This window comes from Protopterus annectens, chromosome 11.part0, assembly GCF_019279795.1.
Source record: "Protopterus annectens isolate FY-2018-M chromosome 11.part0, PAN1.0, whole genome shotgun sequence".
NCBI classification, from domain to species: domain Eukaryota; kingdom Metazoa; phylum Chordata; order Ceratodontiformes; family Protopteridae; genus Protopterus; species Protopterus annectens.
Genome location: NC_056745.1, coordinates 205,357,657 through 205,385,275, shown reverse-complemented (window position 1 = coordinate 205,385,275; position 27,619 = coordinate 205,357,657). Strand labels below are relative to the sequence as shown.

General features: G+C 42.7%; 1 protein-coding gene across 1 annotated transcript in view; it reads left to right on the top strand.

Annotated features, from left to right (window-relative positions):
• Positions 1-27,619, top strand: part of CDK17 (cyclin dependent kinase 17) — a 1,919,677-nt gene that overhangs the window by 1,469,460 nt on the left and 422,598 nt on the right. The window contains exon 10 of the mRNA XM_044087623.1: positions 26,248-26,310. Coding sequence (XP_043943558.1) covers positions 26,248-26,310 — 63 coding nt within the window. The remainder of the gene's footprint in view (positions 1-26,247; positions 26,311-27,619) is intronic.

The window sequence follows — 27,619 nt, the reverse complement described above, 5'->3', positions numbered from 1 at the left end:
TATAAAAGGTTTGTTGATTATTTAGTAATGTGTGTAAAGGCTCAATAACTGAATTTCCAGTTTTTTGAGGAAGTTAAATAATTTACATCTGTTGAAGTTTTCCTTTGAGTGTCGCAGTGACAGTGGAGAGTATCTTGATGTGGAATTTTATTTAGATGACTATGGGAAGGTTCAATGTAAGCTCTGCCGTAACCCCACTTCAGTTAATTTCTTGTATGCTAGCAGCATGCACCCTCCGCATCTTATCAGCTCACTGCCAGTGGGTGAATTGAAGCGCATCTTATGTAATACCTCTGAGAATAAGTTGAAAGTTGAAAACATTAATGAAACAGTAGATAGTTTATCCAGGAGAGGGTATAGTAAGATAACTTTGGAGGCTGCAGTGAAGAGGGTGGTTCATGTTGGAGAAAATAGTAATGTGGGTTCAAGTTTCCATCATGTAAACCATGCAAAGAATGAGTATCAATGGAAGAGGGATGGTAGGAGCAGGGACTGTTCATACAACCCGTTGGAGAATAAGGATATTTATTTTGTTACAAAGTATTCCCCCCTTTTTTTTTTTTTTTTTTTGAAACGCTGAGAAGATTAGTAAGGGAGTCTTGGCATCTTATAACACACGATGAACAGTTTGGCCACTTGTTTCCTAAGCATGTTAAATTTTCATTTGGGAGATATTTAAACTTGAGGGAATTATTGAACCTTAAGCAGACTAGTATTGGTGGTGATAAGATGGGTTCATTCCCTTGTGGCCATTGTAGATTGTGTAATAGAGTCAGGAACCTAACAGGCAGTTACATTAAAGGTAGAAGGTTTACATCTAAAAGTCAGTTTAATTGTAGTTCTTGTGGGGTAGTGTACATTCTGGGTTGTAGATGTGAAAACATCTATGTGGTATATTGGGCAGACCAAAAGAATGGTCAGGGTTAGAATTCTAGAGCATTTGAAGGATAAAAAAAATGCAAATGTCAGTAGTCCTGTTGCTGAGCATTTCTATAGGGTCCATGATGGGGCTGATTATAGTTTGTTTTTCTGTGTATTGGGACAGCCTTGTGTGATGAGAGGGGGTGATATTGTCACTAAATTGTTGAGGTTAGAAAGTAGGATGATTATTAATTTCAACACAGTCTTCCCTAAGGGTTTGAATCTTGAAGTTAACTTGAATGTGTGATTTTGTAGGCTGTGAATGGTACATTCAACTTTAAAAGTTGAGGGAAATGAAACACTGTATTATAATAGTTATAACATTTATTGTTTTAAAATATTATTTGTTGGTGAATTTAACAAGAATTATCATTTAGGGTGTCATAGCTAAGTTAGTTATGTATTTTATATGTACAATGGATGAATGGGTATTGTGTTTTTAAATAATATGTGCGTTTGTAAGTGAATATCATGTAACTTCCTAACCTATCAGCAGGGGGCAATGATGTGTAAAATGGAGTCCTGTGTTTGCAGTTTATCCTTGAAGGCAAAATGCCAAGGTACCAGATGTATTCAAATTTAATGTGAATAAGAACTCCAGATTTGCATGGCTCATTTTTGTGTGTTGTTTTACTTAGATTAGATTTTATAAGGTCCCTGAAGATGCAAAATTCCTCTTCAAGGCCCCTTCTGCAGACCCACCCACGATTTCTGTGGCTGCAGATAAAACTTACAACCCCCCCCCCCACTTCCCTCCGTCCCTCAGATAAGGAAAGCAGAATAATAGAAAGACTGGGCAAAAAAGTATATACCTCTACCACTTTAGCAGTGACGGTCATAAATTACCAAACTCATATGGCCAAATATTCCTTGGCCCTTCTTAATGATGCTATTAAACAATTCTGTTAAATTCCTGCAGTCAATTACTTAGACACTCCATTAAGTGTAGTTATGACGCAGTGGAGGCTTCATCAAGGGCTGCGGCCTCAAGCTCTGTCATCAGGAGGTATTCCTGGCTTAGGCTACAGCCTCTGCCTGATGCCATTAAGTCAAAACTCATGGGCACTCCCTTGGATAACGAGGCTTTGTTTGGTTCAGTGGCTGCTGAACTCAAGGCCCTTCAGGCAAAGGGCAAAGAGCTCCAGGACCTCAGGCACATGTTTGTCTCCCCAGTTCCTCGCTTCAAGAAGAAATATCCAGCTAAACACCCTTTGTGAGAAGGCCTTCCAGGCACATGCCCCCCAAAGGGAAAAAAAATTCTAGGACACAGATCCTTCTACTCCAGTTCAAAAACAGCCTTTTCAGGCTAAGCCTGGTAGTCTGTGACTACCAGGTCTTAAGCTAAGACACCCCCTTCTCCATCGGTCTCCCCTGTCCTTCCCTGCTTGGAATCAGGTTACCCAGGACTCTTGGGTCCTCTCAATAATAAAACTAGGTTATTTCATGGTGTGGGAAACCAGACCTACCTTCAGAGGCATTCCTCAACCCCCTCAAAACCAAATGGCTTCCTCTCTCAAGACATAATTCAAGAGGTACCTTCACAATCAAGAGGGAAAGGATTCTACTCCAGGATGTTCCTTGTCCCCAGGAAAGAAGGTCCCTGGAGATCTATCTTAGATTTGTTCCATCTAAACACATTCCTCAAGGTCCCCTCCTTTGGGATGCTAACCCTTCCTACTCTCCTTCCCATGATCCTCCCTCAAGCCTTCATGGTGTCCTTAGATGTAAAGGATGCCTACTTACATATTCCAGTCTATCCTCCTTTTCAGGAAATTCCTTTATTTCTTAGTGGATTCTGTGCATTTTTAGTTCTGTACTTTGCCATTTGGTCTCTCTATGGCCCCAAGTGTGTTCACAAAGTGTCTAGCCCCAGTCATTGCCTTTGCCAGAATACAGGGGATTCAGCTCTTCCCCTACCGGGATGATATCATCATCCAGGCATCGTCTCCACAGTTGGTCCAACAAAATCTAGACTTCATCTCCTTCTTGAGGTACCCAAGGTTCACCATAAACCTTCACGAATCCACCCTGACACCCTCTCAGGATCATGTGTTCTTAGGATGCAGGATTCTAACAGGATGAATGATGGCCTGCCCCCCTCCCCAGTGAAGATTGTGTCCCTCACCTCCTATTTCTAGGAGATTATCCAAGCCCTGTCAGCCAGGGAGTTTCTGAGGCTCCTGGGATTCATGGCCTCCCATGAGGAAATTTCAGTGGTACTTGAGGACAATCTGGAAACAACACCTGCACCCTTTGGAGTTTATGCTACCCCTGCTTCCCTGCCTTTCCGGGGAACTAAACTGGTGGATTGCCCATATCACTGCCAATCCTCGTCGTCTTCTGCAACCCCCTCCCCCCTGTCAGGATCTGTACACGGATGCTTCAAACTCAGGTTGGGGCACAACCTTAGGAGAGTGAGAGACACTAGGACCCTGGGCCAATAGAGGGAACACATAAATATCAAGGAGTTGAGAACCTTGATATTGGCCCTCCAAAACTTCAAGGATTGGATTCTACTAGGTGTGCTAAGATGGTACACAGTACCGCTGTGCTGTACGGGGGGGGGGGGTATTACAAAGGCCCACCTCCTATGCAGATTGGCTCTACAGGTTTGGGAAATCGCCCAACAGAGACACGTAAACCTCCTAGCCATCTACATACCTTCTGCAGAAAATGTGATGGCAGATGCTCTAAGCAGGACCATGACTCAATCCCACAAATGGATGATAAGCAGGGATATGTTCCGGGACCTAGTCCATCGATGGGGTGTACCTCGGGTAGACCTTTTTGTCACACTCATGAACAGACAACTCCCAACCTTCTGCACCAGGATACCCTCTCCCAGGGCATGGAGGGTGGATGCTCTTTCCTTCCCATGGAAGGGGATGTTCACTTGTGCATTTTATGCTTCCATCTGGGAGCCAGTCATTACCAATTCAGAGCACTACCATTTGGTCTCGCCACAGCCCCAGGGTGTGTACCAAGTGTATGGTAGTAGCTACAGATCATTTGAGACTGCAGGGATTCGGGATGTTTTCATATCTAGATGACTGGCTCATAACCGCTGTGACCAGGCATCACCTAATTCAAGCTTTGGACTACTTACTCCAGTTATGGTCTTGTCTAGGAATCTCTGTCAACTATAACAAATCTCAACACGAGCCAACTCAGATATTGGAAGCCATCTGTGCTCAGTTCTATACGACCACTCATATATATGTGTGTTTACTCGCTGTTAATAGTGTGCTTATCTAGACCCCCTTGATTCCTAGCCTCTTATGAACATGATCTTGTGTTTACTCACTGTGATTAGTGTGCTTGACCATTCTGAGGATTTTTTCTCATGTAAATATGTATATACTATTGAATGATCAACCATTTTCATATAAGACCACAACTCCTGTTTGAATGAACACTATAATTGTATCCTTGTATTTTGCTTAGTAGACTCTATCCATTTAATCACTAGTGTTTATTCTTTTTGTTTTTGTGTGACCTTAGTATCTATATCTCTTAGGTATAATTTCCATTATTAACTCAAACTACTGTTGCATCTAGGTTATTTTTACATCAGTTTTTTTTTCCCTTCTGGAAAACAGTATATAAAATCCTAGGTATGTAATATGTTATAAAGTTTTGTAATGTACCAATTTCTACTGTAAATATCTTGTCCTATTTGATAGTTATTTGTGGAGCTTTTCTCCCTGGGCCTTCACTGAAAATGGACATATATCCAGCTGGACTAGCCCGGTCAACAAATGTAAAATAAAATAAATAAATGTAGCTTCTGTTCCTCTGTCCTGGAGCCAAACGATTCAGTTCCAGGTCAAAAAGATCATTCAAAGCTCTTCTCTTTCAGCTTATCTGATATGTCAAGCATTGGGATTCATGTCAGTGGTGATCATTCTTGTACCCCTAGCAAGGTACCAAATGAGGATCCTCCAGTGGACACTCACAACTCAGTGGTCTGTTCTCCAAAACAACCTTTATCTAGTCAAATCAAAATAACACAAGTTTGTAAAAAATACTTTCTATGGTGGATCCCTTTCTTCTCCTTCAACCCAAGGCCACAGTGACCACAGACGCCTCTCAGATCGAGTATGGGGGGTACTTCTTAAGAAGGATGGTCCAAGATGTATGGTCCCCTGAAGAGGCCAACATGCATATCAATGTCTCAAAAAAAAAACGGCTCTAGGAAACCACTAAAAAATGGACTTTAATAACAAAACAATTAAAAATAACTGGTAAGCACTTTCGTTTAAAATAAACGTCATCAGACCAAGTTACATGACTGCTAAAACACATTTAAATAACATTAATTAACATCACATGATATCATTACATCAGTGCCTTAATCCTTTCTTTTTCAGTACAACTTTAAAATTTTCTTTGTCATTAATGCCAGGAAAAACACATGCATTCATTTTAACCTGCCAGCAATTATTCCTTCCAGTCAATATCCTCTTCAGTATCCCACCTGTATTCATAATTATTAACCTGATCTATCACTATGAAAGAAAACTTATTAACCAGATTTTCTTGTGCATGGCAGGAAGAAGTGTGCTTAGCCAAAGCATTGGTACTATCATTCCTATTTATAGCCCTTAAGTGTTCATAAATCCTAGAATGCAAACATCTTATAGTTCTCCCTATATATAAAGCTGGACACAAATCACACAACACTTAAGTACACTACATATTTAGATTTACAATCAAAGAATCTGTTTAAATATAATGGATAATTCGTAGTCTGAATTCTAACCGTAGAACCCACCATAATATATGCACAGTAACTACAATTGCCATATCTAAACATCCCTTTTAAAGCACTAGCACCAGAACTGTCAATATTTTTATAAAAATGCTCTTTCAGATTTTTCCCCTTTTTGTAACAAAAACAGGTGCCTCACCTAAAATTTTCTGAATATCCAAAAAATTGGACAAAAATTTCCAGTATCTACTTACTGTCTGTCTAATATTTTTCTCATCCACTGAATAACCCACTGTGGTGGTGCTGCGGTAGCGTTATCGCCTCACAGTAAGACGCTGTCCGGTTCGATTCTCAGCTAGAGCGTCTTCTGTGTGGAGATGTGCGTGAATGGGCATACCTTCGTTGAAGGTTGTGTGTCAGGGCTGGTAACTCGACACGTAAAAATCAACTACCAATCATTAGCGGACCGGAGTTCCGCTGTGGCGACCCCTACCCGGGAAAAAGCCGAAAGACTGAATTATTCAACATGCAGACTAATGCATAATCTTTCTTACAAACTCCACCATTCACATTATTATGCTCCACATTCTCTCTTTGTAACATCATCCTATTCTAAACCTTATTTAACAAATCAACAGAATATCCTTTTACTAAATCTTTCTTTCAAAACTTCACATTCAACCATAAAAGACTCACCATCCCCTGACAGTCTACGACATACTCAAATTGGCTATTGACAATATTATTCTTTAGTCTGACATTGTGCATACTACTGTAATGTGAAGGGCTGTTGCTTTGTACTGGCGTCTTATAAATGTTAGTACTTTAACTTATTGTTCACTTTATATACATTCAAATCCAAATAATTAATGGACACTATCGAAATTAAAAGTAAATTTCAGTGTCAGACACTGAGTTTAAATAATTCATAAAACAACGTAGATCTGCTTCAGATGCCTTCCAAATGAAAAAAAAATCATCAATAAACCTTTTTATAAACAATAATATTACTATAAAATTCAGAATAAAAAATAAATGCTGCCCCCATTGCCACTCCATTGATATGCTTATACACCACTTTCTGAAAGGAAAATAAATTGTATGACAAGATGTCATCCAACATACTAATAATCAGATTAATTTCATCATACTCATTACATCCAGACATAAGTAGTATTCTTTCTACTGTTAACCAACATCATTAGAAATTACAGTATATAAAGAGAGAACATCAGCCGTCACCAACCATACATCATCCTCCACAATGATACCCTTGGTAAACTTGCAAAAATCAAAAGAATCTTTCACATAAGGAAATTCTTCTCATTACCAGTTTTTGTAAAGATTTATCAACATAAATAGCCATGGATTCTGTTTTACTGCCACTGCTTGCCACTCAGCTCATCCAAATTCTTACGGATCTTGGGCAGACCAAAAATCTTCCTAATTTTGGGTTTAAAATACGAAAAAAATCACACAAACTCTGGTCTATCCATCCATCCAAGAACCACTCTTCACTGAGTCTATAAGATTAAAAGCTTTATTTACTTCTTTAAAACTCAGTACAGTATAACATTTCCTATCATTCAACATAGTTGTCAAGCTGTGGCTGTAAAAAAACAAAATCCATAACAACTACCGCATTATCTTTATCAGCTTTAGTAACATAAATATCTCTATTGCATTTCAGTTCTTTAAGTGCTTTTCTTTCACCTTCTGCCATATTATAAAAAACATAACCACATTGACAAATCTCTATTTACTGTTAGTTCCCTCAACACTATCATAGAAGTTGTCCCTAGTACAAAATTGCTAGGTGTCATCATTGATGACAAATTAACTTTTGACCTTCACATCCACAGCAACATCAGAAAAACACATCAAAAGCTAGGTACCCTGTACAGACACAACTGTTTTCTCAGTCTCATTGCTAGAAAGGCCCTAGCCTCATCATTTCTACTTCCAAATCTGCTGTATGGTGCCCACACCCTCACCAACCTACAATCCTCCCTAAAAAATAAGCTTGATGCCTGCTATAATAAAATTGTCAAATTTGCTACAAACACTAAATACTCAACCCACCACTCCTCCTTACTTCAACTAAATTGGCTGAAATCTCCCCATCATCTTACTTATCTTCAGTTAACTACAGCACACAAAATAATTTTCCAACCTGAAAGCTGCCCATCCCTCTCATCCATACTGACCATGTACCACCTCAATCGTCACCTCAGATCAGAAAACAAAATGTTATCTATTGATGAACCCAAACTCTCAGCTGGCCAAATGCTGTACTCCTGTGCTTTCTCCATGCTATGGAATAATCTTCCTCCATCACTCAGAGGAATCTGTAATCCTGCCTCCTTTAAAAAAATCACTTAAATTGCATTTTTTCTCTCAGTGGCTTTGCTCTGTACCCCACTAAAAAATCCCAACACCTGATTTCCCACTCTGGAATACAAATCTCTGTCTTTAAAAATTTACCACTACTCTTCTCTAACTTCCTGTCTCTTTCTGTCACCTGCTTCTTTAAAAACCTACCACTATTTTTCTCTGTACTTTCCTGTCTCTTTCTGTCACCTACTTCCTATCTTTTTCTGTTACCTGCTATACACCTATCAATCTTTAAAAACTTACCACTATTCTTCTCTGTACCTCCCTGTCACCTGCTTCCTATCTCTGTCACCTCCTATTCACCTCTCACTCATTCTGTCCATCTGCTTTACACCCAATAAACATACTCTTCAGCTTGAACCTTACACATTAATATACATATTCTCATGTTTTTAACTCCGATATTCTACACCCTTCTTTCCTGTTCACAGCTGACTTTCATACACTTTGCCACTTCTACTATTTACTTTCTACCATGTGATAGTAACTTCACATATGACATCATCCTATGTCCTAACCTATCTCTTTCTTTCATTCTTTTTCTATCTCTCATAGATTGACCTTTGTTTGTAGTTAATGAAATGATATCACTGTTAAACTTGTGTTTTTATTTGCAACCTTGTATCCTAATTTCTATGTATCAACATTATATTTAAATCTTTTGTATATATTTTGTATGTTAATTTTAATTTTGTGGAGCTTTTCTCCCCAGCCCTCCACTGAAAATGGTCTCTTCTAGACCCAGTGGACTTTCCCGGTCAACAAATGCAATCAGTCAATAAATAAAGCGCTTCTTTTTCGAAGTAAATAGAAAGGCCTGCAATTCTGGCCTTAAAGGTGGATTAAAAGTACTATATTTAGTGAAGGATTTCACATTAGTCTGAGATGAACAATCATTTAAAAAAAAATTTAGATTCAACTTACGCACATATTCCCTTAGAGAATTAATAGTAGAAATTAAATCCGCCCTAGCAGATGACACATAAGTCAAACCTTTACTTAAAATACTGATTTGATCAAAGGTCAATCTAGTATTGGATAAGTTGACAATTTTAAAACAATTGTTCACAGTACCTTTTGTTTGATTAATTATTTCCAGTCCTTGTTGTTCCCATAATTGTTCCACCTCCCGTTGTTCCCTTGGTAACAGCTTCTGGCACCCCTTCCCCTAAAGCGAAAGCTGCCTTTCCCTCGTTGATTCCACTTGAATTTATTTGGCCCCTGTATAACTACCTGGGGCCAAGTCTTTTTTCCTGTGCCACCGTCTTGGTATAAATCGACACACTGAAAATCCCCTATTTCTTTTTGAGAGTTTTTGATTTTTTGAGGTTCATTTGGAGTCTTTGCTTGTTATTATGCATATCAATGTCATAGAGATGAGAGTTTTCCTCTTAGCGTTGCAGGCCTTCCAAGATGCTCTCCCAAATGTGATTCTGTGGGTCTACCTGAAAACGCAGAACGTCCACAACACCGACAATGAGAACACAGACACCGGAAGATCGACAATGGAGAAGACCGAAAGTTGAGAATCCCGACGCTGAGAACACCAACATGTTAAGGTAAGTGTGCGATAGGGACTGACATTAGGGTAGGGTGTGGGTCAGGTAAGTGTGCGATAGTGACGGACTTTAGGTTTAGGGGCGGGTTAAGTGAGTTAGGGTTAGGGTGTGGGTAAGGTAAGTGTGTGACAGTGACAGACTTCAGGGTTATGGGCGGATTAAGTGAGTTAGGGTGTGGGTAAGGTAAGTGTGCGATAGTGACGGACCTTAGGATTAGGGTTTGGGTTAAGGTTAGTGCATATATAGTTGCGTATGTAAGGTTTAGTGTAGGTTTGTAAGGTTTTTGGTGTGCTTGTGTTGTGTGTGTGTTTTTCGGGAAAGGTATTTGTTTTGTTGATTGTCGGGATTGTGTTTTGTCGGGCATGTGAAGTTTCGTGTTTTTGAACTTTCCGATCTGAAGTAGGAGATTCATTTGTCTGCAACCTGTGGGTTATGGATCCGATATCGGATCCGAACCGGCATGGTTTACCAGCTATGGATCCAAGCTCTCAGCTCCTCCCCTCACCCATAATGCCCTGCTCTACCCTCATGACCTCAGATCTCGTTTGCCGCGCATGGTGACCAGATTGTGTTTTTCCAGCTCTCCAGCTAAGTGCTATATTAGTGTTAAAATACTTCAATTTTGTATTTTTTTGGTTAAATATGTGTGAAAGTGTAGGTTTCCCTCCTGTATTATTACTTTTTTTTAGAGTTTTAAACTTAAATTTATATCCCTCCCCTCGCTGGTAGCGTAGTGTGTGTTTGGGCCTGTGAGTGATTTTTTTGTTACTTTTACTTTTTAGTTCTAGTAACTTGTTGTTAGTTTTTGGGATGTCTGAACAGCCCAAAGCTATTTTTTCTAAATGCTCCGAGTGTGGCCATAAGCTTTCCCCAGCTGATGGCCACACTCGGTGTGTTAGATGCCTGGGGGTTGAACACCTCACATCTGGATGTTCCATTTGTGCAGGGTTCAACCCCAGGGCATTGAAGGAGCGGAGGTCCAAGCTTGTTTTGGCGGGTCTTTTGCCGCCGGACTCGGCTCTGGCCTCCGCTCCTTCGGGGGTAACCGTTACCACGGTTGTTCTCCTCGCTCCCCTCCTCCTCCTGGGACTCAACCTCCCGCTTCTGGTTGGAGGAGAGGGAAGCTAGGAAAAAGGACCGGAGGGAGAAGCACCATAAGCGGGCCGAGACCTCTGTTTCGGCCCCGCCAGCCAAGCGGCTTCTCCCGGCCTCCTTGTCTGCTGGCTCTCCCTCCTCGGCTCCGGTCTCCAGTGTGTTTTCACGGGACCTGAGGAGGAGTAGACCCGATCTCCGGGGAGGCTATCGAGGAGGCACCCCAGGGCTACCTCGGTAGCCTCGCCGAGATCAACTTATAGCCTGTCGGACGCTGATCTGGACCGGATGATGAGAAGGTTCATCCAGGCCCAGATGCAGATGGGAGTGCTCTTGCCTCCCCTCTGGGGAGCTCGACCCCTTTTCAAGCCAGTTGCTCCTTCTCCGACCCGCTACCCGGGTTCGGAGCAGTTGGAGCCGAGCAGCTCGAGCCGGGGTGGGTCGGCGCCGATAGTACTTGGTACCGGATCCGACCCTGCCCTCGAGTGCATCGGATCCGACCTCTCGGAGCCTGGATCCGAGCCGGATCCGGGGATCAGTGCTCCTTCGGCGCCGTCTGTGTCAGAGCGCACTGTCCCTTCGGATCCGAACGCTTCGCCGGCTCGATCCACTCTTCGGATCCGAGGGGAGCCGATTGTCGGATCCTTTGGTCGAGGTCGGCTCCCCTTCGGCTTTTGATGTAGTGGAGAGGGCCCTGTTGAGGGTCTCCGGACCCCCGGCACTTGTTTCGGCTCCGTCCCCGCTCCCTCTGCACTGGGTCAGGCTTCCACCATCCGGCCCTTGGGACAGCCCGCTTCTGTGCCCCAAGCTGTTCCCCTGGAACAGGTTACTGCTTGCGAGGAGTCCTCTGACAGCCTCCCAGAGGATGTTCCCCACAAGCATACGTGCAAAAGGAGGCACATTGACTCCCCCGAGTCTCTCACGGAAGACACGGATTTGGAGGAAGGGGAAGGCAATCCACGGTCACCCCCCGAGGATGTCTCATTTGGAGACATCATGGAAATGCTCCGCATAAGGGGGGGTGGTCTGCCCCCAAGTCTTCCTCGGACGAGTCCGTGTTCTTGGAGGCATTTGAAGCGGGCCCGTCTACCTCTTGGGTGTCCCCTCCTGCCGACCCCCTGGTGGACCTCATTACCACCAGGGCGTGGAAGGAACCGGACACCGTGGAGCCAATCCCTAAGAGGCCCGACCGGATCCTCAGTCCACCGGCTGACCGTGCCCATTGGAGTAAGGGGCCTCCAGTAGATGCCATGTTGATGGCGGGGGCCACCAAGAGGGAACTTGCTCAGGAGAGTCCCTCAGTCCTTCCCCCGAGCAAGGAGTCTCGGATGATGGACCGCTTGGGGAAGCGGATGTTTAGTTCAGCGACCTTCTCGGTAAGGGCGCTGAACTACCTGGCACACGTGATTAGGATGCAGCGCGATCTTATTAAAGAATACGCTGCATTTCCCCCGGAGTCCATGTCGGAGGAGGACAAAGTGCTGCACTCCACCCGCATGGCCACTCTTAGATCAGTTACCAATATCTCTATGCGGCTTCTCTCCCATGCTACGGAAGGCGCCGCTAGAGCCGCAGGGGCAGGTCTAGTCACTAGACGTCAGGCCTGGCTCCGTCATTGCGATTTCTCAGAGCCCTTCAAAGCATCATTTGCGAACGCCCCCTTTGATGGTTCTGCCCTCTTTGGCAAAACCGTTCGCGACACTTTGACCCAGAGCGAGAAGGACGGGAAGACGCTGTCTGCCGTCGGAATCCGCTTCTCTGCACCCCAGAGGCCCTATTCTAGGAACCAAAAGGGTCAGAAGAAGATGTGGTTCCGGAAGTCGCAGCAATCCCAGCCTGCTCCGGACAACCAGTCCTTCCGTGGCAGAGGAGGACAGGGAGGACGCCGCCCTAGAGGCAGAGGGGCTCCCAGGAACTTCGGGTCCAGAGAACCCTTCTCTGAACGGCCCGCGCAGCAACCCTGAGGGGTTGCCTGGCTGCTCCACTCTGGAGGCAGTCGGGGGACGTTTTTCGGAGCACCTAGCGGCATGGGAGTCCATAACATCAGACCGCTGGGTTCTCCAGATCATATCCAGAGGATACTGCATCCCATTTCGTCACCTACCAAAATTGAAGTCCCTCCCAGACGTTCCACCCGGTCAAAGGGAGGCCGCTTTGGCAGAAATTGGCCATCTGCTAAAGAAAAGAGCCATCCAGCCCGTCCCCCCAGACCAGATCGGATCAGGGTTCTACTCCAGGTTCTTCTTAGTGCCAAAAAAGATGGGGGATCTAAGACCAATTTTAGACCTTTCTCTCTTGAACCTGGCAGTTCCCAAAGAGAAGTTCCGAATGGTCACTCTGCAATCTATTCTCCCCCTTCTGGGAGAAAATCACTGGATGTGCTCCATAGACCTCAAGGATGCGTACTACCACATCCTAATGGACAGGCGCTCCAGGAGGTTTCTCCGCTTCCGGCTGGGAGCCAGTCACTACCAATTCCGGGTCCTTCCCTTTGGTCTCACCACAGCCCCCAGGGTGTTCACCAAAGTATTAGCAGTGGTAGCGGCCCACCTGAGGCTTCAGGGGTGCAGGTCTTTCCCTACCTTGACGACTGGCTCCTTACCGCCCCAACAAGGCATCTACTACTATTGGCGAGACTCCTTTCTCCATCTTGCTCCCAGTCTGGGCATCACTATAAATACAAAAAAATCCAACCTAGCACCCTCACAGTTCATAGATTTTATAGGGGCCAGGTTAGACACAAGGAGTTTAAAAGCCTTCCTCACTGCGGACAGAGTTCAAAATCTGCAGCTCCAGGTGCGGGCCATTCTCCACTCAAGTTCAGTTCCGGCGGAGTTGGTCCTGAGGGCTCTAGGGTCCATGGCGTCTGCTATAGCACTTCTTCCTCTCACCAGGCTCAATATGCGCATCCTCCAGTGGACTCTCTTAGTACAGTGGTCTTACCTTGCTCTTCCTATGCATCATCCCATTGCGATCAGCAAGGCTTGCAAGCGGTCCCTCCTGTGGTGGCTTCACTCTCCAGATCTCCACAGAGGCCGCCCATTTTGTGCTTCTCCCCCTCTCACCACGGTGACCACGGACGCCTCCCGCCTCGGGTGGGGGGGGGGCATTTTGCAGGCCGGACCGTCCAAGGCACGTGGAACGATTCAGAGACCTTACTGCATATCAACGTTCTAGAGATGAGAGCGGTGCTCTTAGCGTTGCTAGCACTTCAAGACTTTCTTCCCTTGGGAACAATTGCGATTCAATCGGACAACATGTTGGTTGTCTGGTATATCAACAAGCAAGGAGGAACCAGGTCTTACCCTCTTTGTCGAGAAGCCATGAGAGTTTGGGAATGGGCAATCTCCACCAACCGCTTTCTCATAGCAACGCACATTCCGGGTCGGTCCAACATCCTGGCGGACAAGCTCAGTCGCACCATTCTGACCCCTTACGAGTGGTCTCTCAATACTCAAGTAGCAGAACGCATATTCGCACGGTGGGGAACTCCTTCTTGCGATCTTTTTGCCTCTCCCTCAAACACCAAGTGCGACAGTTTTTTCGCTCTGATACCTCCTCCAGGAGGTTCCCCAAGAGACGCTCTGGTGCATGCTTGGCCACCCGGTCTTCTGTATGCTTATCCCCCCTTGCCTCTGATGCTCCAAGTTCTTCAGAAAGCCTCTCGGGTGGGGTGCAGAATGATTCTCATTGCTCCGTTTTGGCCTCGACAGATCTGGTTCCCCTTCCTAAGGTCTCACTCGGTGAATCCCCCTTGGATTCTAGATCCCATTCCGGATCTGATATCTCATCCATCCCGCCTATCTCCTCCGAACCTGGACAACCTGAAGCTGACCGCTTGGCTGCTCCAGTTCCACTCTTGATCAGGACTCCCGGTATTTCGTCCCCTGTTAAGGTGATTTTGGTGGCAGCTCATAAACCGTCCACTAGGAAAGTCTACCGTAGCAAATGGAAACGGTTTTCTTTGTGGGCGGAGCGGCAAGGCCTAAACCCCTTCACAGCTCCTCTCCCTTTAGTGCTTGATTTCTTAACCACTCTTTTTAACGATGGTGCCAGCAGTTCCACGGTCAAAGTTCAACTTGCGGCAATTTCACATTATCACATTGGTCATGACTCCAATCCACTCATGTCAGCCAAGTTGTGTAAAATTTTCCTTAAAGGTACTTTCCTTCTCAGGCCCCCTGTAAAACAAGCGGTTCCTCCCTGGGACCTTTCCTTAGTTCTCCAGGCCTTGACCGCCCCCCCCTTCGAACCGGCGGCTACGGTAGATCTCAAATTCTTGTCGTTCAAGACTGCCTTCTTAGTAGCCATTACTTCGGCCAAGAGAGTTTCAGAGCTCCAAGCATTATCAGCTAAACCTCCTTACTTGGTCTTTCATCCGGACCGTGTTTACCTCAGGACCAACCCGTCCTTTCTTCCTAAAGTAGCTTCTGAAGCAAACATTAATCAATCCATTAACCTCCCTGTTTTCTTCCCTAGATATGAAAACAAAGGTGAATATAAGCTTCACTCCTTAGATGTTCACAGGCAACTTAGATTTTATCTAAACAGGATGGCTGGTCATAGGCAATCCGACCAGTTGTTCATTTCCTTTGCTAAATTTAATTTGGGCAAGCCAATTTCTAAAGTCTCTCTGTCTCGCTGGATTTCACAATGTATCTTATTGGCTTATCAAGCTTCAGGAAGGCCCGCACCGGAGAGTGTACATGCTCATTCAACCCGGTCAGTTTCTACCTCGGCAGCCTTTAAGGCTAGGATTCCTCTAGATGATATTTGTGCAGCAGCCACGTGGGCTTCATCTCATGCTTTTATTTCCCACTATAAGTTGGATCTTGCATCTAGGGGTAGAGCATCATTTGGCTCAGGTGCTCGGAATATCCTTCCATGATGGCCGCCCAAGATTCAGGTAGCTGGGGACTCTGTCCCACAGGTTGCAGACAAATGAATCTCCTACTTCAGATTTAGAAGTTATGTACTCACCATAACGTTCCATCTGAGTAGGTGTATTCATTTGTCTGCAACCATCCCGCCCTCCTATCCCCCTGGCCTTTCAGTTTCCTGCATATGGTGTGTTACCCTTTTCAGGGTGTTTTTTTGCTGTTGGCAAACTCGATCTGAGGTCATGAGGGTAGAGCAGGGCATTATGGGTGAGGGGAGGAGCTGAGAGCTTGGATCCATAGCTGGTAAACCATGCCGGTTCGGATCCGATATCGGATCTATAACCCACAGGTTGCAGACAAATGAATACACCTACTCAGATGGAACGTTATGGTGAGTACATAACTTCTAATTTTGTCGTGTCTGTTATTTCGTTGGTGTTTTGGGGTGTCGGTGTTATCAGGTAGACCTGATTCTGTACATCAACAGACAAGGGGAAACCAGATTTTTCCCCTTTGTCAAGAAGCTATGAGAGCATAGCAGTGGGTAATCTTATCTAGATTGAAGAGCACGGTTATCTTCATTGCTCCTTACTGGCCTTGTCAGATCTGGTTTCCCTTCCTTTGTTCTCATCCTGTACAGCCTCCCTGGATTCTGGATCCAACTACAGACTTACTCTCTCACCCGACAGACATGATTCATCCAGAAATTTCAGGCAGGTTGACCATTAATTACTAGTCAGTCTGTGCTGTCCTCCCCTGTCCATCACATCCTTTTTATCATCCCACAAAGCTTTCCACTAGAACAGTTTACAAAAGAATTTAGATCCCTTTTCAGAAGAGATAGAAGGGGCTAGCTAATCAGTTATAAGAGTACAATTAGCAGCCATTTCTAATTTTCATGTAGGATTAAATAATTAAACTTTGGCATCTTCCAAACTTTGCAAAGCCTTTCTCAGAGGAACATATCTACTTAGACCTTCATTAAAGTATCATACTCTGTCTGGGGATTTAAATATTATTTTGCAGAACTTGACTCAACCCATTTTGAGCCATCAGCTAAGTGTGAACTAAAATTTCTGACCTGGAAACTATCTTTTATATTGCTATTACTTCTGTCAGAAAGGTTTTGGAATTACAGGCCCTGTCATCAAAACCCCATTACTTGATTTCCCACAAGGATAGTGCATCTTTATGGACCAGTCTGTCCTTTCTACCTAAAGTGGTGTCAGAATACAACATTAATCAGGTTATCAACCTTCCAGTCTTCTTTCCAAATTTCTCAAATAAAGGAGAATTAACTGCGGTGGTGGTGCTGCGGTAGCGTTGTCGCCTCACAGTAAGACGTCCTGTTCGATTCTCAGCTAGAGCATCTTCTGTGTAGAGACATGCGTGAATGGGCGTACCTTCGTTGAAGGTTGTGCGTCAGGGCCGGCTACTCGGCACGTAAAAATCTACTGCCAATCATTAGCAGACCGGAGTTCTGCTGTGGCGACCCCTAACCAGGAAAAGCCGAAAGGCAAAACAATATGTTACACCTATTAGATGTTCACAGGCAGTTATTTTTCTTTTCACAGAATCAAAAGTTTAAGGAAATACGAACAGTTATTTCCTTTTCAGAATCAGGATTAGGCAAACCAGTTTCTAAAGTAACTTTAGCCAAATGGTTGACTGACTGTATTACTTTTGCATACAGAAAAGTGGGTTTGCCTTTACCCAAAAGCCTATTCCACCAGATCTATTACAGCTTCCTCAGCCTTTGTGTGGAGAACTTCCTTGGATGATATTTGTGTAGCTGCAACCTAAGCTAATCTTCATACCTTTATTGCTCATTACAAATTGGATCTGGTCTCTACGGGAAGAGCAGCCTTTGGCTCAAGTGTGCTCAGGAATATCCTTCATTAGAGTCTTCCCAGGATTTAGGTTGGTGGGGATTCAGTCCCAACAGCTGAGGAATGAATGATAATGACAGCGTCAGATAAAAAAGTTATGTACCCATCATAACGTTCCATCTGTGTTGCCCATTTTCATTCTTCCTCAGCCTCCTTCCCACTACCCCCCCCCCCCATTTGTTTTACTGTTGGAAAGAGTGAAGGATGCTGTAGGAACTACTGTTCCTTTGTTTGAGTCTCATACTGTTGTATCATAATTCCTTAATACTTTGCAAGTCTGTGGGCAGCAAACAAGATCTGAGGTATTTTAGGTGACTAGGGCATTATGAGTAATGGGAGGAGCTCAAGAGTTTGTGTTCGACGAGCTAGAAAAAGCGGCCGAGTCAGGTCCAAGGGTTGGATCTGAACCCAACAGTTGAGGAAGAATGAAAGTGGACAATGCAGATGGAACGTTATGGTGAGTACATAACTTTTTTTTTTTACCACAGTCTGAAAAAGTAAATTCTGAATTCCTTCTTATATGATAACATTTGTAGATGGTCTCCTAGACACATTCCCCGTGATAGCTTATGTACCTCAAGAAAAAAAAAAGCCTAATAGATCTGGTGGAATGGGCTTTTGGTGGTTTGGGTAAAGGCAAACCCACTTTTCTGTATGCAAAAGTAATACAGTCAGTCAACCATTTGGCTAAAGTTACTTTACAAACTGGTTTGCCTAATCTTGATTCTGAAAAGGAAATAATTGTTCGTATTTCCTTAAAATTTTGGTTCTGTAAAGATAGAAAAATAACTGTCTGTGAACATCCAGTAGGTGTAACATATATTCTCCTTTATTTGAGAAATTTGGAAAGAAGACTGGAAGGTTGCAGTACTTGCAGTTTTCTCATCAGACAATGGCTACAGTAAAAGAGTATGTCAAGAGTATAGGGTACATGGCCAAGACTGCACATGAGGAAAACACAGCTGTTTCTCAAATCAGTATGGACTCAGCACCAGCATCCTCTATTTTACTCTAGTCCAAGCTTTTTATTAAAAAAAGAACTGGTATGGTGGGCAGAGAAGCCCACCCTGAGTCTAGGTCTCCCAATTGATCCCCTCTACTCCCTTCTCAGTTTAAGAACAGATGCATCAGAAATTATGTGGGGAGCAGTTTCCAAAGGATTCAAAGTACAGGGAGTTTGGAACCATCATCTCAAGAAAAAACATGCATTTGAAATGTTGGCCTTGATAAATTTATTGAAGACTTTCAACCATTTGTGGATTCTAGGACCTCTGTTAGTAATAACAAACACCACCACCGTGATGTACATAAACAAGAATGGAACAGGTTTTACCCCATGTGCAGAGCAGCCATGATAAACTGAGAAGTTACAACTCAGCACAGTCTGTGCCTTTAGGCTACAGCCCAAAATAAAATGAGTAAACAACTCGAGCATATGTAGGACAGACCCCCACCCCCACAAATGAAAGCGACACCATATTGTCTTTGAAGAGATTATCAGTCCATGGGGAGCTCCCCAGATTTATCTGTTTCCATTCACAACAGAAGTACATCCTATTCCAGGTCAACTTGCAGGAGAGTCTGGAAGACAGATGCCTTTTCCTTCTCATAGATGGGAATATTCCTGTCTGCCTTTCTCCCTTTCCTCTGGTAACTAGAGTTCTTTAAAGATCCTAAGTTACTAAACATAAATAATTTTGGTAACTCGTTTTTGGTCCCTACAACACTGATTCTCCCTTCTCGTGAAAATGGCTAAGGGAAATGACCACAGTCTTCCCCACAGAATGGATCTACTCACACAGAGAAAGGGATTACTAATCAATCCCATCCTGCAAATTCTTCATTTGACTGTTTGGGTGGTAGAATTTTGATCTCTCTTAGGAACCTTTTTTCTGAGAACATGTAGCGTGTATTAAAGAAGTCTGGAAAAGCTGCACTAGAAAATCTTGTTTTGGCCAAATGGAAAAGATTTTCTAACTGTTGTCACAAATAGAACCATTGCCCACCCAAGACAGAAGCCTACATGTTTCTCCACTATCTGTGTGAAATGCTCAGATCTGACCTTTTATACTCATCTATTGATTTCTTTGAAACAGTAACCAAGGCCATTGACGAGGGGAAGGTGGTCCACACAGCTTACCTGGACCTCGCAAAAGTCTTTGATACAATACCCCACTCGGGCATTATAGATAAGCTCACCAGCTTAAATATAAACCCCTATGTCACTAGATGGATTGCAAACTGGCTCAAGGACAGAACCCACATGGTTAGAATTGCTGGAGCCATGTCAGACTCCAAACCAGTTACAAGTGGTGTCCCACAAGGCTCAGTCGTGGGACCTCTCTTGTTCGGTATATATTTCTCGGAGGTACAGGCCAACACGGAAGGACTGTGGCTGACCAAGTTCGCAGATGACTGCAAACTGGGCGCCATAATCGACTCTCCAGCCGACACAAGCATCCTCCAAAAGGGCCTCATAGAAACAGACAAACTGGTGCCAGAGCCATGGCCTCAAGCTAAATGCCAAAAAGTGTATAGTCATCCCCTTTGGCAAAAAAAGTGCCCACAAATTACCACATAGGTGGTAATCCATTAAGTACAGAAGAAGTAATTAGGGACCTGGGGACCCAAGTTGATAGCAATCTCTCATTTGACAACCACGTGGCCAAAGTGGTTAGAAAAACATTTTATATAGCCCACCTAATCATGAAGGGATTCACATCTAGATCAGGGACGTCATCGTGCCTCTTTACTCATCCCTCATCAGGCCCATAATTGAGTACAATGCCCCTTTTGGGATGTACCTTACCAGACACCTGCAGCAACTGGAAAGACCCCAAAAGTACCTCACCAAGAGGATCAAAGGGCTCAAACAGATGCCATATGCTGCCCGGTTAAAGAAACTCCAGCTCTACTCAGTGGCATACCGCCTGTTCAGAGGCAGTCTGTGCCTGACGTATAAAGCCATGTCCAACCCGGAATTAATGGACATACTGCACCTCAGAAAATCCAAATCCCATCAAGCTACACGCTCGAGAGACTTGAACCTCAGCACTGAAATAAATAGGACATGCTGGAGGGACAGATTCATAACCCAGAGGCTCCCTTCACTCTGGAATAAAATCCCAGTCCAGGTTAGGCAGAGTCCATCATTGACTCTCTTCAAGAGGAATCTTGATGAGTGAATGGGAGATCGTAGGTTTACCCCGGGTATCACTTCTGTGTCACTGTTAGACAGAGGCACAGTATACTAACCTCAAAAAAGGGCATAGCAAAATAAATTTAAAATGGGTGGCAAAAGCCAAACACATTCTTGCTAGGCTTATAAATGCCCTAGGGCAGATAGCCTAGTATGAACCTATGAACCTAAGTTATCTTTCATCTATTTCTTCCTGTCGACCCTTGGATCTCCTTTTTCTTCCTTATTCTAGATGAAACTAATTCTGAAAGGGGCATTTTATGTCCATTCACCTCAAAAACTGGCGGCTCCTTGGGATCTGGACTATATAATAGAAAAATGCACTTTATCACATTTTAAACCAGCTCATCAAACTGATTTGAACATTTTGACGTGGAAAACTGTTTTTCTCACTGCACAGACATCTGCTAGGCAGGTTTGTGACCTAACATTTTTTGATGTCACTGTTGATGTTAAAAATAGCCCAATTCTTATGAATGATGTCCTTAACTTGCTTCCCAAAAGTGTCATAATATGTGACCATAGAGTTAGAACAAATGACAGCACCTTCTTTTGGGAGAAGAGTAGAAACTCTCTAAATGACTACATAATAATGGTTTGAATTTGGAACCCCACCCTTCTAAAATCTCTACACCAGTGTTGAAAACAATATCCTGTGGGTACCCTCTTTCTCGAAACATCTGCATTAAGTTGGCAAGTTCCACCTTAAATTCCTGAAGATCAGAATACATCCTAGCTGTAGATATCATCTGTCCTCTCACTATATTCCTTTTAATATGCCAAGGATGGCAACTATTAAATTCTCGAAAACCATTCAAAAATGTGGGTTTCCTGTACAGTTTTGAGGAAAAACGACATTTTTAATCTTGTACTGCATCCCATTATAGCCAGTTTTGAGAAGATTTGCCCACAAGACATTTATAGAGCATCCCATTATCATAAACAGAGATTTTTCAACTTGACTAAGGAAGACACTGTTTTATTGAAAGCATTAAGAGCTGATGAAACTATTAGGATCATGAAGCCGGTAAAGGGGGAGGGATGGTTTTAGTTGATAAGAATGACTATAACTGCCAGATGAGTGCATTGTTGCATGACACAAACAAATATGAGGTAGTGTCAAAAAATGAGATTATTATTGCACATAGAAGTTGCGATTGTTTTTGGAAGATTCTTTATTCCAAGATGTGGCACTCCAACACTGTCCTTACTACTAGTACCAGTGGGGGACATACATTGGGAGGATGGCAAGTACACACACACACACACACACACACACACAGTATTTCCAGATGCATTTCTCTACATCAAGTGCAATTTCCCTTAAGAGCACACAGAGACCACAGTCAGACCAAGGCTGATTTTTTTCTCTTTTTCCAGATACCCAATAAGACTCCCCACTGGCACAGTTATAGGGTTGAGATCTCAGCTGAGTGGCCATGCCATGACCTCCAGCACCCTCTTTGTCCAGTCAGTGCTTCGTGTCCCTTTCCAAGTAGCTGACACACACGCACTTTTAGGTTTGATTTACACAGACACACACACACATATACACACCTACCTGGGAAAGACTGGCACATTTACTAGCTATACTCCCTTCTGCCCAGACTGTAAGGTAGTTATCACTGCCACTAGCCACATCCTTATCAGCTACTTTAAGCCCCTTAACAAAGGGTGTCCAATCTTACTGTGTACTGTTACTATCAATGCAAATGGTAGTTTGACCAAGAGCAAGGCTATTAGGAGTGGCCACCAGTGTCACCAAATAAATATGCAAGTGCTCTCAGAGCTTAAATATATCTAGACAGACCAGCCACAAAGAAAGGTTTGAAAACATTTAATGTTGTTTGTCTTTTCGGCTTTTCTCAGTTAGGGGTCATCACAGTGGAACTCCGGTCCGCTAATGATTGGCAGTAGAATTTTATGGTGCCGAGTTACCAGCCCGATGCACAACCTTCAGCGAAGGCACGCCCATTCTCACACGTCTTTTGGAGGCCACTCGACCGTGGGGTGGACATGCAGACTCCACACAGAAGGCACTCCAGCCGAGAATCGTACAGGAGAACCTCTTGCTGTGAGGCAACAATGCTACAGCTGTACCACCGCGGCTTACTTTTGAAAATATTTAATAACAAATAATAAAAGAACAAGACAATATTATATGTGTACACAGTAACATCAGAGTTCAAAATCACAGGAAATATTTAAAACAACATTGCAGGAGAGTCTGAAATGAAGAAAAACATCTAAACTCTGCTTTACTATATTCCTGACTGAATCTAAGAGAGTTATGCTGTTCCCTACAGAATACTCAGTCTTTCTCAGAGAGTTCTTAAATTAATATCCCAAATATTACTGCTGGTGTAGCTTGCAGGATGAGATCATTTCTTGTCTTCTGACTATCCCAGGTGAAAACCAACCATTGATGCAGCTGGTAGCATTTAGCAATACCTGTGAAAATACATACACAAGGGCTTTTCCTCAAATCTTGGTATTTGCTGGAAGTCATAAAACAATAACACTTGCAAGACAATGCAGAGAACCTGTAGTTCTAGACACTGTGTCTGTTACTGTACTGAAACTGAAGTATAACATCCTTTTATTATGTGGTCATAAAGTAATTTAAATTTTCAGCTATTTTTCTGAAATTAATCTCCTGTTTTCATTTCCATTGTTAAAATATATACATCTAAACAGTTACTATAGTGTATGTACATTTCTGTTCTGTTCCAGTAGGGTACAGTGTGGATACATTTTTAAAGCACAGTACTTTAAAATCCTTTTCAACACACACTTCTGTACCAGCAGTTTGATATACAATTAACATACAGTTCTAATACATTTGAAACACATGCATATGAAGCATGTTAATATTCACAAATAGCTGGGCTTGCCAGTATCTCCTTTTGTGACACAAGGGGTCATTAATGAAGAAGTTTTTGATTTTTTTGAAAAATGATCACCCCCTTAATTCCAACAATGTTTGGCATCCCTAAAGTGCATAAAAACATCTTAAACCCTCAGTATTGACTGATAGTAGCTGCTCACAAGATCTCCACATACTTATTAGGGCTGTTTATTGGCAGGTTATTAAAGGATGCTCTTTGCCACAATGAGTATCTTTTAAAACAGTTAAGGGATTTTTTTGTCATAGATCAAACAAGAATACTACACTAAAACATGTAGTTTTTCCACTATTGATTGATGTGATGTATTTTAGTTCCATACCACATCAGGAGGGATTGGAATTTTTCCACAAGACAATTGTGGAATTTTCTTCCCTAAATAACACTTTGATTAATTTTATAATGGAAGTTATGGAAGCTGTTTTTTTCAACAGTTTTATCATATTTGATAATGAATGTTTTAGACAAGTAAAAGGGGTGGCGATGGGTGCTGGTGGAGCATGAACGTACGCCAGTTTAGTGATGTTTTCATGGGAAAGGAAAAACATTTTTAATTCTATTTTCAACCAATAGTGGTCCTTCTGCTTGTGCTACTTGGATGACATCTTTATTTTATGGAACCATAATGATGGTGCAGTGGATGACTTGGTGCATTACATTAACAATGTCTCTCTCTCTTAAATTTACGCATTCTTTCTCTAAGGGTAGTATTAAGTATATTGATGTCAGTATAATAAAATATGTTAATAAATGTTTTTCCATGAAACTGTATGGGAAACCCACATTTTGAAGTAGTTTTTTAGAATTTAATAGTTACCATACTTGGCATATTAAAAGGAATATAGTGAGAGATGATGCATGCAACTAGGATGTGTTCTGATCTTGGAACCTGCCAACTTAATGTAACCATTACAAGACAGACTCGTTTTCTAGGGTCAGATCAGGATTTGCCTGATCAATTTTCTAAGGCCTTCTAAATTATGACCTTTCATCCTGCACTCTGGCTATTTAGGCTTTTGCAATCATGTTATACAGCTATATGCTGCAGCAGTGGTCTAATGATGAGCATAGTGCAGTTGTGTAAGTAAACTTACCATAACCGTAAATATTCAAATAGATCACTGTTGCAGTACCTTAACCCCCCATAATAATTTTGGTGTTTATTCTTCCTTTCTGGATTTAAAATTTTTTGGCCAGGATTGGGTTTCTTTTACCTCTTTTCATAAATATTCCATTCTGCAACCTGGTCAGGTTGCCTCTACTTGACCACCTCCCTTGTAATGAGATTGAAGAAAGTTCTGAGTTTTTGTGCCTGTGCATTGCTTTTATGCTATGATGATCATAAGCTTTCTTGGATGTAGACATCCCAGAGGCTTCTTAGACTGTCCAGACATCCGATCCTTGACAAGATATGACTCGTACCTATATGCTGCAGCAACAGTGATCTTTTATGTTAGGTTTATTTACCAAACTTTACTTTCCTTCTGAACAACTTTTCACTGTCTGCCCTAATACTTGTCAACTGTTCCTTCCCATTCTGCACTGCTTCCCTACCAGCATGGCACCCTTCCCTTGCTTTGAAGACTGAAGCAAAGTATTCATTACATACATCTGCTTCTCAATATCATCTGTAATTATCTAGTGTGAAGAGTCTGTTTTCCTAGCTCAGGGGATTGCTTTCACTGGACAGAGTTGCATGTACTTCAGTAACTTGCTGTTCACAGTGAGATCCTTGTTGTACTGTAACAGGCTGCATGAAGTCCCAGCGCATATTCCAGGTTCAAATGTTCTTGGGACCTAACATGTCCAGAATCTTCACAACTGCATTTGCATGTCGGTTGATTGCAGTTAATGTTGTGGATGGTGAGGTACCTTTATGTCTGGAAGGACAGGATGGCTTTGTAACTACTGTTGTTAGCCCATGTCTTGTTGCTCTAGAGTGTTGAATGACCCATGTTATTGGGCTGTAGAATGTTGAATGATTTCCAAAAATCTCATTATGGTCTATTTCTACTTGTAGCCAAATCCATTGCGCATCTTGATAGTGGAATCTTTGCTGTTGGGGTTAATGAGCTTGGTAAAACTCAGTCCTGCTTCAGGAAAAGGACAATCTCAGGAAAGAAGACTTCTAATAAACCAGAGCTCTGGAAGAGGGTTGAGACTGAATCATTCCTGCTCTTGTGGGACAAGCAGTCCATAGCTGGTACTTGAGTTGAATCATTCCTGCTGTTGTGGACCAACCAGTCCATAACTGGTACTTGAGCAGACATGGTCATTAATAGAGGCTATCAGCATCTCCTGTTTTGGAGACCTTTAAATATTGGAGTCTTTATACATTCTGTCAGGTAAAATGATGTGCATCATAAGACCGGTGTTTTCTTTTTTGGAGGTGGATTGCGTCAGTCCCAGACAGACGACTTGCTTCATCCCATAGACCCTTCTGATCATGTAGTTGTGATAGGCAAGTTGAACCAGTGGATAAGTGTCATTACATTAGCTTTTACACTAAGAATGACTGTGCCTATGAAAGGGTGCAGTCATAAAATGTTTACTGACTATAAGAGAGATATCAGGAAACTAATTTTGACATATGTTTGTTTACTTTGTGCTGACAGTGATTATGTGACTAGGGAATAATATACAGATGTGTATTTATCATTTGAGATTTCATTTTCTAATTATTTTTTTCCACCTAGGATAAGGACTTAAAGCAGTATATGGATGACTGTGGGAACATCATGAGTATACACAATGTAAAGGTGAGAAGATTTAAATACTTGTGTTTGTGTACTCCTTAATGTTACTGAATGTTCTTAGCAAATTATATGTCAATTCCTATATTTTCTACATTAGAACCTGTTGTGCTGCCTGATAAGCTGTATGATTTCTCCCCTGAAACTGAAGATTATAATGCTTTGTCAAAATGTAATAGTTTCCAGGCTCCTGTGCAAAAATTCATATATTTTAAGATGACTACCTAATCCTTTGAAAAGTAGATAGCTGTTTAGCCTTATTAGGTAGTGACAAAGGTTGAACTGCAAACAAGGGTAGCTTACGTAATCTTTGGTTGGGTGGTGATCTCTGCCAGGATTGCTAGACTTCACTCCATCCTAGCTGTTCCCTGTTTTGTGTTTTGTAGGATTTCTGCTCTCTGCTGAATACAAGCTATTTAGGCCATTTTGCTTAAAATGTACCATTTAAATAAGTAACAGGATAAGCTAGTCTTTCTCAGGTTTTAAGAAACTGTTGGTATTATTTTGATATTTGTGTCTTATCTGCATACTGAGATTTGTTCTAGCACAGGTGTAATGCTTGGCATTGGCAAGTGCTGCAACTAATATCATAGTGTTGATAACTTCTTCTTATTAAATTGGTGGAAAGGAGTAGCAATGTTGTTTTAGTTTGCATGTAGAATCATCAGACAAAGCTTTTTTTAAATCTTGAGTTAATAATAGAATCCTCAAAATTGTGTGGCAACACACATACAGTAAGTATGCATGAGCATCAGCTGGGGTCTTTTATTAGTATTCATTGGCCGTGATGGTGTTGAAGTTCAATCTAGTGATTAGTTGAAGTAGAGCAGCCATTTGTGAAGGTCATCTGCTGGAGCTTTGCATTGCTCTACTGCCATGGGAACTGGTATCCTTTTGGCTGATCCAGCCATTGTCTCCTCATCATTAAGATCCACTAGGGTGGAGAAGATGATAGTGGAGGTGGCACCATGTTTTGTCTTGGACTGACAGCTGAACTCCATGGACCCCCCCTCCCCCATCAGTGACAGTTGGGGGCTTCATGTTGCAAACAGGGGTACTCTCTTGCTGTAGATCTTTAACTTCTGTTGGAGTGTTCAGATCTGAAAGTCAAGTTACCATTGAATTCACCAAATTTGCAAATGTATTATATTAGCTTGTAACATTTACTGATTCCATTCCTACCAGAAACAGTCTCATCCACCATTAGATATGGTGTAGTGGGACAAGAAGTAGAAAAAGAAGGCAATGCCCAATCCACTGCTTTCCTCTGTCACTAACTCCTTCCTCCTCCTGTGGGTCACTACCTTCTCCTTAT